The 17,224-nt window shown below is 35.8% G+C and overlaps 1 protein-coding gene and 1 gene segment (V, D, J or C); both read left to right on the forward strand.

Moving 5' to 3' along the window:
• The window catches only part of LOC119806829, a 238,803-nt gene that overhangs the window by 19,257 nt on the left and 202,322 nt on the right, over positions 1–17,224 (forward strand).
• On the forward strand, positions 6,746–10,589 carry LOC119806823 (anionic trypsin-2-like). The gene is made up of 5 exons (XM_038318861.1): positions 6,746–6,785; positions 7,815–7,971; positions 9,406–9,659; positions 10,038–10,174; positions 10,440–10,589. Exons 1-5 carry the CDS (start codon positions 6,746–6,748, stop codon positions 10,587–10,589), a joined length of 738 nt encoding a protein of 245 aa, XP_038174789.1.

Here is a 17,224-nt window from a genome sequence, read left to right on the forward strand (position 1 = left end):
CCACGGTAAGCATTAAGTATTCAAGTACTTCAATTGCCTGCTGAGTATGCTTTAATCAGGCATATACCTGAAGTGTTCATCTAATTAATCTTATTGATTAATAAAAACCAGCAGTTAGATATCAGGGTAAAAACCTGGTATATAAGAGAATTTGAAGAAGGTGACAGTTGCTTCCTAACTTTCTCTGTTCCACCATCCAAAAGGGCACAATTACTTTTTCCACCCCACTTCACTTTCTATCTCTCTGTACAGTCCTCCAGACCTCCGTGGTTAAGGGGTGACTAGCTCTGCTCTCTGACTCCAAACAAGCTTTATTTGTCAGAACAAAAACAAAATATTACTCAACATTTCCCCCTTTTGTATAAATAAAAGCAAAAGTTTTAACTAACATAGAAAAATACGTACAATCAGTAAGATAACTATACAAATAAACACAGGCAAGAATTATATTAATAATGTCTAGCCCACTGACAAATTCAGAGAAAATGCTCCATTATATATCCTATCTTGGTGAATCCAAAGTGCTGTAATATTTCCCTTTCTATTCTAATATGTATGACCAACCCAAAGCTATCTTTTTATGTCTTTCAAACATACACTTTATACCTCCTTTGTGAATTTCTTTTCTGACTTTGGTAACAAAGAAAACTATAACTACAGCTATCTAGTCTTTAACTCCATCAGAGACCCAAAGAAGAAATATTACCTGAATAAGTAAAAACTTTAGTGCAAACAGCTTCCAAAATTTTGAAATGACAGAAACAGTTGCCTTTCTGGAAAGTCATCAAGCTTCCTCTGTGACATAGGGGCATCCATCTTCAGACTACAGGCCTAGAATTACTGGCAGACTTTTATCAGAAGAAGGAAATTTTGAAGGACTGTTCTGACTGGTCTTGTCAAAGTTTGGTAGTTTCTTTCTTTTATGTCCTGCTTTTCCAGTTTGGACATCATAGAGTAAGCAGGTGAGGCAAGAGCAGTTTCTTGTCTAGTTGCTACCTTTTGCTGCCAAGAAAGTAAACTCCATATGGAGTTTCACTGATGCCCATCATTTTTTCTGAAGTAGATTGGTACTGCCAGGAATAGACCTGTCTCATTGTTATTTAAAAAATAAACTAGTGCTGCCCTCTGACCCCAAGCAAGCTTTATTTGTCAGAACACAAACAAGATATAACATAACATATACCCATTAGAAGTATCACAGGATTGTATATTAGATCTGTTTTTAATGTTTTTGAGAAATATCTCTCTTGATTCCCATAGTGGTTGTACTAATTTATACTCTCTCAGCACCAGTACTTAATAATAGCCCCTATAATTCTTATTAGTGTTAGAATTTTGTATTTGTTGATGACAAGCAATCTGACTGAGGTAACAGAGGATTTTAGTGAATCTTTTATTTGCCTTTTATTTAAAACAGAATGGTGAGGTTTTCCAAATATTGATTGGTCATTTGCACTTCTATATTTTAAGAAATTCTTTTCAATACACATATTTAATTTGATGACTTTAGTTGTAATGAATTATTTTTTGATTTATTTAATCAATTTTACATGTTAATCTTCTCTAAGATATGTAGTTTTTTCTCTTCCTGAAGGTTAGCTTTTTCAAACATTTATATTCTTGTAGAGAAACTTTTAATTTCATGCAGTCCCATTTAGTTTTTCTTGCTATTGACTCTTTGGTCATTGAAAGTGATAACCACTGTAATCAAAATATCAAAATACTGTAGATAGTCCTTGTGCAGACCTATGTACCATTGTGCTTTTCCTATGTTTTTATTCAGAAGTTTTAGTCTTAAGCTAATATATCTTAACCCTTTTGGATTTTTTTTTGTCAAGGGTGAGAGGTGCATATCTACATTTATTCTTTTATTCATGTATATTCTCATGTTTTCTTTTTGAGAACTTCTTATGTGAACATGTCACTCCTGCCTTTCTCCCTCCAACTCCATTAACACTTTAGGATCTCATTTTAAATTATATGTGTGTGTACATGTGTATATGTGCTGTGTTGGTATATAAGAAAACATATATAAGAAACCTAATAGTTAATTTAACATATGTACATGTATCCTTAGCTGATTATTTGAAGCTAGAAAAATTAGGGGGTAGCTTGTCCTTGAAGGAAACAACTTTTGATTCTTTCCAAAACCATTGACTACTTATAGTTCTTCATCCAGATATTGAATCACATGGAATTTCACCAATCTATGGTAGCATGTCAACTCATGTTGTCATAATGTTTATTTTTCTCAGACAATCATATAGTTGAAATTACATGGGCTCATTTTCTATGTCATGTCTAGAGGACATCATCTAGCAGCTGATATCTGAGCTTTGGGATTTTCTTTTTTTTTTTAGATAAACTTTTCCCAGCACTATTTGTAGAGAAATTAGTCTTTTCTAAAGAGTGTGTTTTGGGTACCTTTGTAATGATCAGGTAGCTGTAGCTATGTGGTTTTTTTTATAAGTTCTCTAGTCTATTAGTTTAATCTTCATATCTGTGTTTTGTTGATACTAGTGTGTTTTTTTGTTAAAATTACTATGTATCATGGCTTGGATATGTAATATAATTTAGACTGCTTTTTTCTTTTTACTCAAGATAACTATGACCTTTCAGGTAGATATGGATTTTATTTTTGTTTCACCTAATTCTTTAAAGGATAGCATTAGAATTATTATGGAGATTAAATTAACTGTTCCAATGAAATTTGATAAAATAACTGTTCCAATCAAATTTGATAAAATAATTTTCCTTTAATTTCTTTTTTAAATGTTCTACCATTTTCATTATATATGTCTTTTTACCTCATATTATTTTTTGTTGATGATATTGCATTTGAGGGTTTCATTCTGATTTCATTTTTAACAAATTTATTATTTCTCTATAAAAGGCTAGTGAGATTTGTATATTGATTTTATCATACTACTTGGTGGTGATAATCGTGTCCATGAAATTTCTGCTGAAGTCTTTTATTTTTTATTAGCAATAGGATTATATCATCTTGCAAAACACAATAATTTTATTCTTTACTTTGCTATTTCTATTTCCTGAGCATATGCATATCACTAATATTTAATTGAATAAATATATGAAATTCTCAAGAAGAAAAATAATTCTGCTTTTAATTAGTTGAGATTATAATATTATTATAACATTTCTTTTTTCCCTTTTTTTAAATTCATGGTCTCTCCTTTCATTGCTATATGTGGCTATATACATAGATATGTATATTCCTGACTATAATCTGATCAATCTGTATAAAGTTACTTTTATGTATGTTTTCTGGGATTACCATTTGGCACAAGAAAAACAATTAGTGTCTTCTTCCCTGGGGAAGACCACTTCTCTCATTTCTAGCTTTCCCTGGATACTTATAGTTTATTATATATGTTTGAGTCCTCATGTTTTTCCTATCTACATCAACATGCCAACAAGGCTAGTATTTGCTCAGCTCTCATTTAGACAGTAATATTGGTGAGGAATTAGGGGCATAGCTATTGACATTACTATAAGAAAATTTTACACAACAAATTCCCTCATCGTCAGGCTTTAGAGTCTTTCTTTCCCCTTTTCTGCAATGTTCTCAGAACCTTAGGTATAAGACTATTTTGCAGATATATCCACTGTGACTGGATTTCAAAATATTGCATTTTGATTGATTATAGTTTTCAGTAATGATCACTATCTGTTGCACAGGATTTTCCTTGTTGGAGGTAAAGACTATACTTACCTGTAGGCATAAGGAGAAAATGTATTCTCAATCTGTTAATTCAACTACAGGAAAATAAGAAATGCTCCATTCTGTAGCAAAATAATGGAGGGGATTAATTTTCAGAAGAGGTAGTTCAGGTTATCATCCATGGAGTCAGTTCTCTTCAAAGATGTAGAGTTTTTTTATATCAAATTAAGATAACAATGTCTCTTATCAGCCTCTTTCATGAGATGGCATCAAGCATATCCAAGTCATGGCAACCAGATAGCTCTTGTCTGAGTGTACCAGTCTAGAATATGATTATCATGCTTTATTTTACACTAATGGTTTCATAAACTTAAAAACCTTAACTACACACTGTTAAGCCCACTTGATCATCTTGAAATGCAGAATGTTAAGATAAATATGAGGTTCATAAAAGACTATAATCAACTATAAAATATACACCGAAAAACTAACCCCTGTTTCCAAAACTGAAATGCAATCACTGATACGTCAAGCATTGAATGGGGACTAGGACAACATTTTAAAGAAGGATAAAAAGAAATTCGTATATTAGGATGAATAATACCAGGAATAGCAAAGACTTTGAAATGTCGTGTAAACAGCTGTTTTTGTGTATCTACCCTACTTACCTCTGTATAGAGCATGAGAAAATAGTTATGACCCGCAGTAGTCTTCTAAACTATGATCCCTGATAGCCTAAGAGTGCTGACCTCAGGTCATAAATAGAAGCACAAACTATTAAATGACTGAAATTCAAGCTTTAGCTATAGAACACTGCTGTGCCATACCCTTCAATATTGCTTCACAGTTAGGGACAAAGTGAGGTCATTGAATGTCAACATCCCTCTGGCTAAAATAATTTTCCATATTCATTGGTGATAATCCCATTGTGGGCACCTAGCTAGAATATATTGCAAGTGGAAATACTAGAAGAAATATCTAACTTTTTTTCTCCAAACCAGTGGGCCTCTAAATAATTGTGACAAGAAAGTAAAACACCAATTTTACAATTAAATTTACCAATATGACAGAAATGTTTCTTAGAATCCAAACTAACCATAATGGTAACATCATATTCTGTCATCTGGACATGAGGACCAAAATGTGTGCCTAGGGTTACTCATGGAATAGCTGGGCTGTGATAAGTAAGGTTCTGAGACACAGTGCCAGGAAAATATTAATTTGGTGTTCATACTGTGTCAAGGGAAAAAATGGCAAGAAGAGCCAGATGTTTAACTTGTCCCCTAGGAACCATTGGCTTTTTGGCAATAGCCTTCCACATGCCACCTGTGACAAGTTTGATACTTCACAAGAGTTTTCTTATCTTTTTGAAACCTTGAGACCTTATAAGACTTTAAGATAGGTTCTTGCAAAAAATTGAATCCATCTGAGTCAATGTACCTCACTTATTAATTAGAAATAATTCCTTTCTTTTTACTTCACCATTAAAGAGGGTTTTTTGTTTGTTTCTTGAGACAGGGTTTCCCAAAAGAAAATAAGGTTCCATACATAAAAAAATGTAAGAGTTTCTTAAAGGAAATGAGGCTCCATACACAAAATATGTAGCACATGACTCTTGTGTGAAAGAAATGTCTTGAAAATCTGTAAGGAATTAGAGAAATAAAATAGTACTCTACTCAGGCATGACCCCATGGGCCATTTTATAACATTTAGCGTATGGAGGTGAGAGCTCAAAGTACTAATTCTGTTGTGCAGCTGAGCCAGTCATGCCAGGAGTGGGCACAGAGATATTTAACAGGCTTCTCAAGGTTGTTTTCTCCAGTAATGCTGGTAACAATTTCTTTGAACATCCTGCATGAACAGTATATCTAAACCAATCACAAGACTCTGAACTCAGATTTTTCACTCATTTAAGAACTTCTAGAACATATTTTTCTCTACAATTTAGAGAATTTAGTCATGAAATTTGCTTGTTCTTGTCCCTCAACACTAACATTGGACTAATTAGAAAGTAAATAGCTCCTACATCAGGGTTCCTCAAGTTGTATGATAAATTAGATATAATCTGAAATAGCAATTTTTTTCAATGCACTTTTTCTGGCAGGTTAGTTTTCAATAAATTTCAAGTCTGGTATTTGGTGTTTTTTTTTTTTAAAGAACTCATTCATGGATCTTCTAGATGAAAATTTATTTTGAACGGAAGTAATTGTACAAGGCTTTTCTCATAACTCATTTGGAGAATGATTTCTATTTCAAACTGCCTACTTCTAGATGACAAGGAAGTATTAATTTTATGCAGATTGCTAACACAACCATGAAAAAGCTCAAATGGGATCAATAAAAACATAAACAGTAAGAGTTAAAGGTAATGACACAGAGGAAAGTAGACTGTGGTATTGGTCTATTTTTGGGATACACTGAGGAAGCTCCTACTCACACTTAATCCCTCATTCTTCAAATCACTTGCTCGGTATGAGCCTTGTTACAGGGGTTGTCAGCTGAAAGCCAACAGTTTTCAGCAAGTCCATTCATCCATTTGTCATGAATTCATTCTCTAATTCTGATCACCTGACATTTCTATATGATAGATTATTCTGGAGATAAGACTCTTAAGCTCATATTTATTAGATACAGAAACAATGTAATTCGTCTCATAGGGCTCTAGATCTCTAAATACTACCAATACCAGATCTTCTTGAAATCAAGTTTCTTTGATGTCTGGGTATGTCTAAGGACCATGATTGTGCTCTACCATCTAATGTCTTTATATAAGCCTAGGAAGACCCAGTTACATAGATAGTCTATGGTTCTACTGTTTTTGTATCCTGGATTCCTTTCAAGAATCAGCTGTTCTCCTCACCACGAAGAAAAGTTTTCTTATCACATGTTCCTCACTTACCCACAGAATGGACAAATAAAGCAGAGATAATGCATGATCTAGGAAGGGAAACCCACAGGTGTGCTTGGGAAGGGGCAGTGGGGCACCTCCCCTCTGTACCCCCTTCTCCCTCCAGCAGAGTATAAATGTAAGCTCTCCCCAAGCACTCACTACCTTCTGCCACGATGAGTGCACTCCTGTTCCTGGCCCTTGTGGGAGCTGCTGGTGAGTTCCATGCCTTGACCCAGATCCTACTCTTCCCTCTCCTAGAGGCCACGAACCCTACCACTAAAGATGCTTCTTGTACTTTCTGTACTCCAGTGTCCTCTGTCTTCCTACTGTAGCTGTGCATCTGTATTTTCTTGTTTCTTTATAAGCTTCATCTTTATTACCCTCTCTACTGTTGTTTACAATGGGATTCCAATGGCTAGAAATGGAACGCATGAGGATGTTTTATGAAATGAACCATAAGAATTCTGGTTTGGATCCAACAGTTTGGGGATAGCTCAGCCACAATGATATGTACAAATAAATACTCTAACTCGGAAGTTGAAAACTTCTTTCTATTGGGGATTAATGTATTAAAGTTCTGAGCTTATTTGACTGGAACAGTAAGTATGTAATATGAATGATATTTCTGATATATATAATAAAATTTAACATATGTCATAATTTTATCATGTATTATTATTTATTAACACATATTAAATGCAGAAATGGTATTAAGATTTATAAGCATGCAATCAAGGTTAAAAATCAGTGATCTTGGTCAATAGCATTCTATCCCTATATCCTACATAAAACCTTAATATATAGACTGAGGTATAAAAACACTTAGATATATTGAGGTTTACAAACCCAATATATTTTCCAAGGTAGTTTCAACTATCCTAATCACCTTAAGCTCTGTTAGATACAAATTATCAAGGAATTATAAACAAGATATAACAGCAAATCCTGGATCAGACAACAATCCTTGTGCCCAATCCTGCAGTCTGAGGACATCCATTGCCCTGTCCCCTGTAACCTATCAGAACACTGTTACTTACAGAAAATCTTTCTATTGTATTATTGACAGTGCTCTGTATTATGAACTATTAGAAGACACCATAGGTCTACTGTTGCCTTTTGCCTTTAGTTACTATAATAAATAAGGATTCCTAATTAGCTTAAGGTTGACACAGGACTGAGGGCTGCAATTTCCAGTAGCTTGATGAATTAAAATTGTCTTCTCTCTTATTCTCTCTACTCAAGTTGCTTTCCCTGTCGACGATGATAAGATCGTTGGAGGATACACCTGCCAGAAGAATTCTGTCCCCTACCAGGTATCTCTGAACTCTGGCTACCACTTCTGTGGAGGCTCCCTCATCAATAACCAATGGGTGGTGTCTGCAGCTCATTGCTACAAGAGGTAAGTGATGGGCTCTGTCTTTACAGAACAAAAATGACATTTCCCAGGGAATGGGATTAGATCAGGCATCAACTGAGGTGTTTAAATGAATGGAAGAGTCAAAGAAGAGAGATTATTGACTGCAACTTCTTTTATGAGTTTGTAGAGAATAATAAGGTCAATGAATATTAAGCCCTTTACAATACTGAACCATCCAAAGTCTACCAGGGATAAAAATAACAAAAGAAAGGAAAATTAATATTAGGGATATTAGAACTATCATGAAGTCACTCAAAGCCTTCACATAGTTACACCGGTTCCTGTAGCAGGGATATAAACAGAGTTTTCTGAGTTTGGACTATCAGCAAATTTTTTCTTTGAATTATAAAAAAGATCTGATATATCTATTCTCATTCCGGAAGTAGACAGAACTTTCTTGATAGATCATAAAAATTCATCTTTTAGGTATAACTGGATGTCAACATCAACTGCATTTCTGTGATGCTACTACAGTATTGGCCCTTAAATGATTTCATATGTAGTCTCTATGATGGCATAGCTTCTATAAATTATGTTGCTCAGCAACATGTAGTTTTGGTTTTTAAGCACAAGGTTTCAAAATGGGTGACTGGAGGTTTGTACAATCATGGGGCAATATTTTCATTTTATAAATGCGAGAGACTGAAGCTGTGATTGGGGATAGTGGACATGGACAGAGAGGCCAACTCAAGAAATAGCAAATTGACAGCTGGAATTCTAATATACGTTTCTCCCTGTCATCCACTAACCTAGGGCATGTTGAGAAGATACAGTGACAGCTCAAGCCATGAGCTCAAACTGCCTATTTAAACTCATTTAATTATGTAGAGATAACTGGGTATTAGATTCATTAAAAAAGGGTTTCTAACCAGAACATGCATCCGGATCATAAAGATTCAAATTCAGAAAGTTGAGAAATATACCCAGATGGCTAACATTCAAAGCAAGTTTTGAGGTGCCATAGTTGCATGGTTCAAGCTATTCTTTTTTGTTTGTTTGTTTGTTTGTTTTTATTGAGATAGGGTTTCTCTGTGTAGCTCTGACTGTCCTAGAACTCATTCTGTAGTCCAGGCTGGCCTTGGTCTCAGAGATCTTCCTGCATCTGCCCCTGAGTGAGGGACTAAAGGCACATGTGTTTATCCACTGCCGAGCATTAGACCTTATTATTGGATGGTTCGTATTCATTGGGGAACAGTAAGTTGGTGAGCAGTCTCCATGTGCTCATATTACTTGTCTTTAAAGTAGAAAGAAATTTGGCTCTCAAGATGGTACTTCCACATCACACCTTTGCTATCTTTTTGAGGTTAAGCCAGGCCTCATCCCCTCTCCAGACTTATTCAGGTAAAAGGGTTACATGACCTGGAGTATCTGAGGTAATGGATAGGAATTTTCTCCCATGTCTTTTCTTTCCAACAGCCGCATCCAAGTGAGACTGGGAGAACACAACATCAATGTCGCAGAAGGCACTGAGCAGTATGTCACTGCCTCCAAGATCATCAAGCATCCCAGCTTTAGCTCCTCAACCCTGAACAATGACATCATGCTGATCAAGCTCGCTTCCCCTGTGACCCTCAATGCCAAAGTGGCCACTGTAGCTCTGCCCACCTCCTGTGCAGCTGCTGGCACTCAGTGCCTCATCTCTGGCTGGGGCAACACCTTGAGCTCTGGCGGTGAGTACTTCATCCACATCTTTCGAGAGCTAAGCCAGATTCTACACAAAAATGATTGGCTTCTAGGCCATAAATGCATGACAGTACCCCAAAACATAAGGTTCTAAGATGGTCACACGAGGCATTGACCTACAGAATGATCTGGTTCCAAAATGTAAACAGGAGAATTGCAGAATGAACAATCATTAGTTCCAAGAAAGACTTCAATAATGACTATTCTTAGTATTAGAAAAACACAGCAATCCTCTATACTATTATATCCCATGGTGACTCTAGTGCCTCCTCAATGGAGGCTTCAGGGGTCACAAACTGGACAACACTGAAATATTGATCCCTAGTCTGGTCTCTCTCACATCCCTTCTTCTCTTTTTTTCACAGTGAACAACCCAGACCAGCTCCAGTGCCTGAATGCCCCAATCCTGTCTCAGTCTGCCTGTCAATCCGCCTACCCTGGACAGATAACCAGTAACATGATTTGTGTTGGCTACCTGGAGGGAGGCAAAGATTCCTGCCAGGTAATTGGCTCTCTTCTCATATAAATATCTTGTTTTCACAGGAGTGGAAATGTATTGGCCAAGTGAGTGAGTCAGGAAGTTTCCTCTCGTGGTTCCATGGAAAAGGGAAGAGCTCTATTCTGGATGTCATTTCAACACATTAGCGAGAATAGGGGATTCGATAAAAAATGAAGGTTCAGGAAGGCTAGAATTGTATCTTCAGGTCAGAGTGAATGTGGTCTTTTTCACATTCCCCTTTGTTAAACACTTTATTCCTCTATCCTAGGGTGACTCTGGTGGCCCTGTGGTCTGCAATGGACAGCTCCAGGGCATTGTCTCCTGGGGCTATGGCTGTGCCCAGAAGAATCTCCCTGGTGTGTACACCAAGGTCTGCAACTATGTTACCTGGATTAAGAACACCATTGCTGCCAACTAAGAATCCTTCAATCCTCTGAAATCACTATGGCAATAAACTGAATTCCCAACTTTCCTTGTCTTTGTCTAATATCTTTATGTTCCTGTCTATGAGAAATACATACCAATTTTAGGTTATCTTTATCTATCCTTGAGATATGAAGAGCATACTACACCTAAAAATGTTTCATGGAATTGTAGGTCAACAGCAGTTGAAAAAAACTTAACATTAAATGGTAGAAGGAACAGAGGTTTTGGTTTTCTTTTAGAAAGTCATATATCAGCATATAGATGATAAAATGTTCTAATTTTCTTTTACATTTATATGTGATTTTTTGAATGAACACTTTCACGAACACATTCATTGTTAGCAATAAGTATCATGTATGTTAAACAGGAGTTTTCCTATATTATTGCAATGGAACCTGGTGTTAATGTACTCCTTTATCATCATAGACGCTAAGATTCTTACACACATCGATTATTGTGGAAACATTTTTTACCTCACAGAAAACATATAGGACTTGTATATGTGCCCAAAAGAATAGCTTCCCCTTATTTGTATTCCTCATATACCTATAACATTTCCTTCCTCTCATCCATGATAAGAGAATATGTATGTAGCAGTCTGAGATCTACATAGACATTCCCACACGTATTTACTCTCCCTATAGAGTCATTGTTATTGGAGTGGCAAAGCTAGACAACAAATGCACAGAGGGCAATGTCGTACAGCACCCTTCTTCAAGCAGATGATGAACCTGGGGTTGCCTCTTCTCCCTTGTGCTCTGTGCCCTGCTTTGCATTCGCTCCTGCAGCAACTCTGCCAACTATGAGGACTTTGTGCAGCATGCACATTGTCTGCCTAGGTGCTGTGAATCATCATGGCAAAGAATCTCAGCTCAGGCAAAACACTCAAATCATCACTTGCTTTTGTGTCTTTATCACTAGATTTAACCTTGAGCAAGCTCAGTCATTTCTCTACATGCTACATTACAATGTAAAATTGCATCATATATTTTTTCTTTTTGAGACAACATATTACTTCAATTCTCAGGTGGCCTTTGAACTCTCAAAGTGAACCATTATGTCTGAGTCTAATAAAGATTATTTTATCACAGAAATGAAAAAATAATATTTGAGCTCAATATGGAGGCAGGGTTCATGTCCTTTGATTTATTTCTCTGTATGCTACCCATTAGTATTTTCTCTCTTTTTCCCTTTCCAGGCTTCTTTACACATTTACATTTTTTTCAAAAGTGTTTTTAATTTAAAAATCATCCATTACTTTGGTCTCCCTTTTCTCCCCCATCCTTTCCAAAACACTTCCCTCAGGCCTATCCCATGGCCCACTATTTTAAAATATACAGCCTCTTTTTCTTTGTTTATATTTATTTCAAACATTTGTATACCTTTGTGTGTGTCAAGATGTGCATGCGTTTTGAGTTTTAATGCACAAATAGATTTTTAAATGACAGTTTCTCATAAAAGTGAGGTGATCCTAGGCTTCCTGGGTGTTTAGGACTATTGGTGCTTCTGAAATCTGCGGTCTTGCTAACAACTTCTGGTCCCATGAAACCTAGTCCTACAGAAGACACTCAGGTCTCTTCACCTCAGAAGCCTCTGGGTCCTATGTCTGAAATGCATGCTTTATTCAACACAAGGGACTCACCTATCATCTCTGGGTGCAAACAAATGCAATAGCAATAGCCTGTTAGTTTTCGGGAGCCTCTGGACAACCCTAGTGAACAACTGAATAAGGGGGCTTTTGAAATGTAAAATACTGGGTTTGCTTAGAGTTTTGGCTCCTGGAGGAAGTATTCTTATCCCAGATAAAAAGATTATCTATGTATGTGTGTCACACACACACACACACACACACACACATGTTTTTACAGGTATTATAAGCTTTTAAAGTTTATTGTTATAATTCTTTATTGTATTTTCAGGTACTATTGCTTTTATTTTACCCTCCTGCTTCCTGTGTTTATTCTTCTTGCCACTCACCTTTCCTTTTCCCCAATTATCTCTCTTATATTCTGTCTTTCTTTCACCATTGTTCTCCCATTCCCCTACTCTGGAAATGGCCTATTTTTACTTTCCTAGTTTTTTACATTTCCTACTTATTCTAGGATATTACTCACATCTTAATATTTGTAGCTAGGAGCCTCCAATGAGAAAGAATATGTGTCATTTGGAATCTGGGTTATTTCACTCAAAATGCTCTTTTAATGTGTTCCATTCATCTACCTGCAAAGTCCATGATTTCATCTTTCTTTACAGGGACATAATATTCCATAGTGAATATGTACTACAGTTTTATATCTGCTCATCTGGTTGTAGGATGTTTAGGTTGTTTACAATTTCTACCTCTGATAGAAAACCTGGAAGTAAACAACAGTTCCTTAATTGAACTGTAAAACCTGCCAAACAAGAGGGAATGCATGTCTGCTATTAAAAAAAAAAAAAAACCAAAATACCCAGGGCTAGCTCAGTCACAAATCCTTAAGAAAAAGCTACAACCATTACTTTACCAAACCAGTACAATCCCTAATTACATTCTAAATATTTGTCTTTATGCCTACAGATATACATAGTCCTGACTCTGCATTAAGGAAACTTTTCTTTGCAACAGATGGAGCACACTAAAGAAAACCATAACCAATAAAAATTGGTAGTTGTGGAGCTCAGTCCAATAGATACATCAACAAAATAATTACCGAACCCAAGTCTCAAAGAAAGAAGAGGTTAATCAATTTTAAGAGACAGAGAATCGGTGGTTTTGCTGTGAGATTGTTACTCCTAGTTAGGTCAGATGATGAGCCCATAAAGTCTCAACAATATGATTGCCTAAGCATAGGCTGAGAAGAGCAACAACAATACATATGCCAAAGTGTACATAGCAAAGCCAATGATGTCCCAGCCTTACACAATGAACCATAGCTAACTAAGGCATGCTGTAATAAGTAGAAATATTCATCACCAGGCAGAATGAATCATGTGGACATTCAATATAAAATGGTCACTACCAAGACATACATGTAAGTAGCCTAATACAGGCAAAGCTGAATATATTTGTGTGTGTGTGTGTATAAATATATATGCATATAGTAAAAAATTTTAAAAATCTATTGATGTAGGAGGGTCATCTGTCTATTACTTTCATTGGCTAATAAAAAAACTGCCTTGGCTTTTGATAGGACAACAGCTTAGATAGGTGGAATAGACAGAACAGAATGCTGGAAGGAAGAAGGCAGTGAGGCAGACGCCACAGCTCTCCTCTCTGAGATGGACACAGGTTAAGATCTTTCCCAGTAAGCCACCACCTCGTGGTGCTACACATATTACTAAATATGGGTTAAAGCAAGACATGAGAGTTAGCCAGTAAGAGACTAGAACTAATGGGCCAGACAGTGCTTAAAAGAATACAATTTATGTGTGGTTATTTCTGGTGTAAAGCTAGCAGTGCGGGACCTGGGCGGGGATGCAGCCCGTCGCTCCTTCTACAATCTATGAGTTTAAAGAAAGCAAATAAGTGCCTAGGAATGAGTTCAGAAGTAAGGGAGGTGAAAATAATGTAATTATATTTTAGTCCAAAAAAGAAAAGAAATAATAAAAAATTGAGCAGAGATTATGTATATAAAGCACATTATATGTTACTTATAGACATAAAATTATCAAGGTTTAAGCAGCTAACAGGCAGTGAAAAACATCATTTTTTTTACATTCAATCTTTCTTTTTCTTTTGTGGTTATCATGTGCACTACTATTTGGTTTTCATTTAAAATTTTTACCATATTGTAAATAATTATTGATTTTGATGCAGTGGGGAAGCTTGGTTCAGCCTCAATATGATATGACATCCTTTGGTGAGTCCCATGGGATACTTGCCCCTTTCTGAACATAGAAAGATTGGATGGAAGGAGTAAATTGGAGGTGGGGCAGGGAATTGGAAGACAAGATGGAGTGAAAACTGTAATTGAAATAAAATATTAAAAACTTAAACAGCAATTCAAGTACTAATTTTCATCATTCTCTGCCACCTGAATGCCCACATAATACAACCAAATAACCCCAAATTCAAGTACCCATATCTTTGTCTTCTTTCCTAGCATGATAGATTGCCCTAAAACTGTGAATACAAATGAACCCTTTCAAAGTTAAATTACTTGGTTAGGTATTTTAAAAATAACAACAAAATGAGTAAATAACAAAGTTTGGTTACTGAGATAGAGGTTTTGATAATTTTGTTCTTGCTGTTGGTATTATTTGTTTCTTTGTAAGGAAGGTAATGGGCACTTATACTTCAAAAGAAGACTACTTCTACTATGTCTTAAAAATATTCCCCCCAAAACTAAAATATGCAATCCATAAAAGTGCTGATTGTGACACAAATGTATATATAGGAAAACATATATTTTAGAAAGGATTAGCTCCACAAATACTGAATCCAAAGGCATTGCATTTGTCAAAGTACCAAGAAAATGAATGCCTACTTGTGAAATGATGAATAAATGAATTACTTCAAAAAGGCTACAAATAAGCACATGAAAAACATGAAAAATGAATTAAGAGTCTGGGTGAGCAATTAACCATGATGAAGAAAAAAATTAGCTATGATATTGAAATTTTGAAACAAAGCAAAACACCAAACATAAATGTTAGCAAAGGAAAAACTCACAAAATTAAATAAAAATGGCAGTGAAAGAATTCTCTAAAAGGCTTGAGGAGAAGAAAGAATGCCAAAGAGAGGGAGACGTTTAAAGATGTTCAATACTCCTCTAATTATTCTACATATTAAAAACAGAAGGAACATTGCCTAATTCAATTTATGAGAGACTATTACACTGACACTTAAACTACATAAAGACCCAGAAATAAAAGAGAATTGCAGTCCAGCTACCCCATCAACAATGATAGAGTACTTCTCAATAAAGCACTTGAAAACCAAATGCAAAAAAAGAAGAAATACTGAAAAAAAATCATCCACCATGATTAAGCATGCTTCTATATTTCAACTAAGGGATGCATGGATGATTAAAAATGAGTAACTCACTAAGTAAAATCCACCACATGCACAGACCGAAGAGAAAATGCCACATTATCATTTTATTAGAAGGTAAAAAAGTAGCCTTTACTAAAATTCAGCATCCCTTCATGGTCAAATTCCTGGAAAGACTAAAGATACAAGGGACATCTTTATAAGTGACAGAGGTGATATACACAGGAAGCCCATAGCCAACATCAAACCTGATGGAAAGAAACTCTAATTATTACCAATGAAATCAGGAACAAGACGTGGTCATTCACACTATACCTATTCAATATAGTACATGAAGTCATCCCTAGAAGAGTAAGACAAGTATAGGAGACCAAGGGGATGAAAGTTGGAAGGAAGAAGCCTAAGTGTATTTATTCACAGATGATATGATAGTGTTCAATAATGATCCAAATTATCCACTACACACTACAACACATGAAGAACACTTTGGGTAAAGAAGCAGGATATCAAATTAATACAAGTAAATCTGTGGCCTTTCCATATACAAATGACAAGCAGACTGATGATGGAAACAATACTTTTCAAAATAGCCTCAGATATATTTATTTGGGTAACTCCAACCAAGCAAGTATGAGACCTACATAATCAACACTTAAAGACACTGAAGAAAAAAAGGAACAATATATCAGAATATGGAAAGAACTCAATTTTCCCTCTGTCCTTATCTCCAAGGGATTACAAAGATCTCCTCCAAAATTCAAACTTTCAACTCATTCCACAATCCAATATCAGTATATATTCACTCTAAAGGCAAATAAGAAGGAACCAGGACAACTATCAAACCTTCAAGTCCCATCCAAGCACTATAGCTGACCTCTGGGAATGACCTCTTCACTGTCTACCCCCATTGCAAGGAGACTAAAGAAGTAGATCCTTGTTGACCTCTCTGCTCTTCTCCTTCTTGTAAAGCCCTTCAGATACCTAGCCTATCCCCATTCCTATGTGTCAACTCTCAATACTCAAAAACACATTCTACCTAGAAATCCCAATGGCCAAACCTACCAGTTAGGTTCACAGAAAATTTCCTAACAGACAACACAGAGTCATCAGGCTCTCCTTAAATCCAGAGAGGAAACTGAAACTGTAGAACAAAACATCTCCCACCAAAGTCAAAAGCAGATACAGCCCCTAAAGCTTTAATCAGTATTATCCCAAATGCCTGATGCCAGCATGAAAATAAAATCAATAACAGCCAGGGAAATATGTCTTCACAGTGACCCAAGCCCAGCAGTTCCTGAATATTCCAACATGGCTGACCTTAAAAGCATCTGTAATAGGATGATAGAGATGCTTAAGTAAGAAATTAAAAAATTAATAAATCCCTTAAAGCAATCCAGGAAAACACAGAGTGGGAGGAAAACAAAGAATCTGTTCAAGGCCTGAAAGTGGAAAAGAAGGAATAAAGAAAACCTAAAGTGAGGTAATTATGTAAATGAAAAATTTAGGATTTTGAATATAATCTACAGATACAAGATACACTAATTGAACATAAGAAATGGAAATGAGAACCTCGGATGTTGAAGACATAATATAGGAAACGGATAGAGCTCGTGTATAGAGGAAGTGATTAGCATTAGGGAAGTCATATGGATCTC

The sequence above is a fragment of the Arvicola amphibius genome, chromosome 2 (genome assembly GCF_903992535.2).
Source record: "Arvicola amphibius chromosome 2, mArvAmp1.2, whole genome shotgun sequence".
Classification (NCBI taxonomy): Eukaryota; Metazoa; Chordata; class Mammalia; order Rodentia; family Cricetidae; genus Arvicola; species Arvicola amphibius.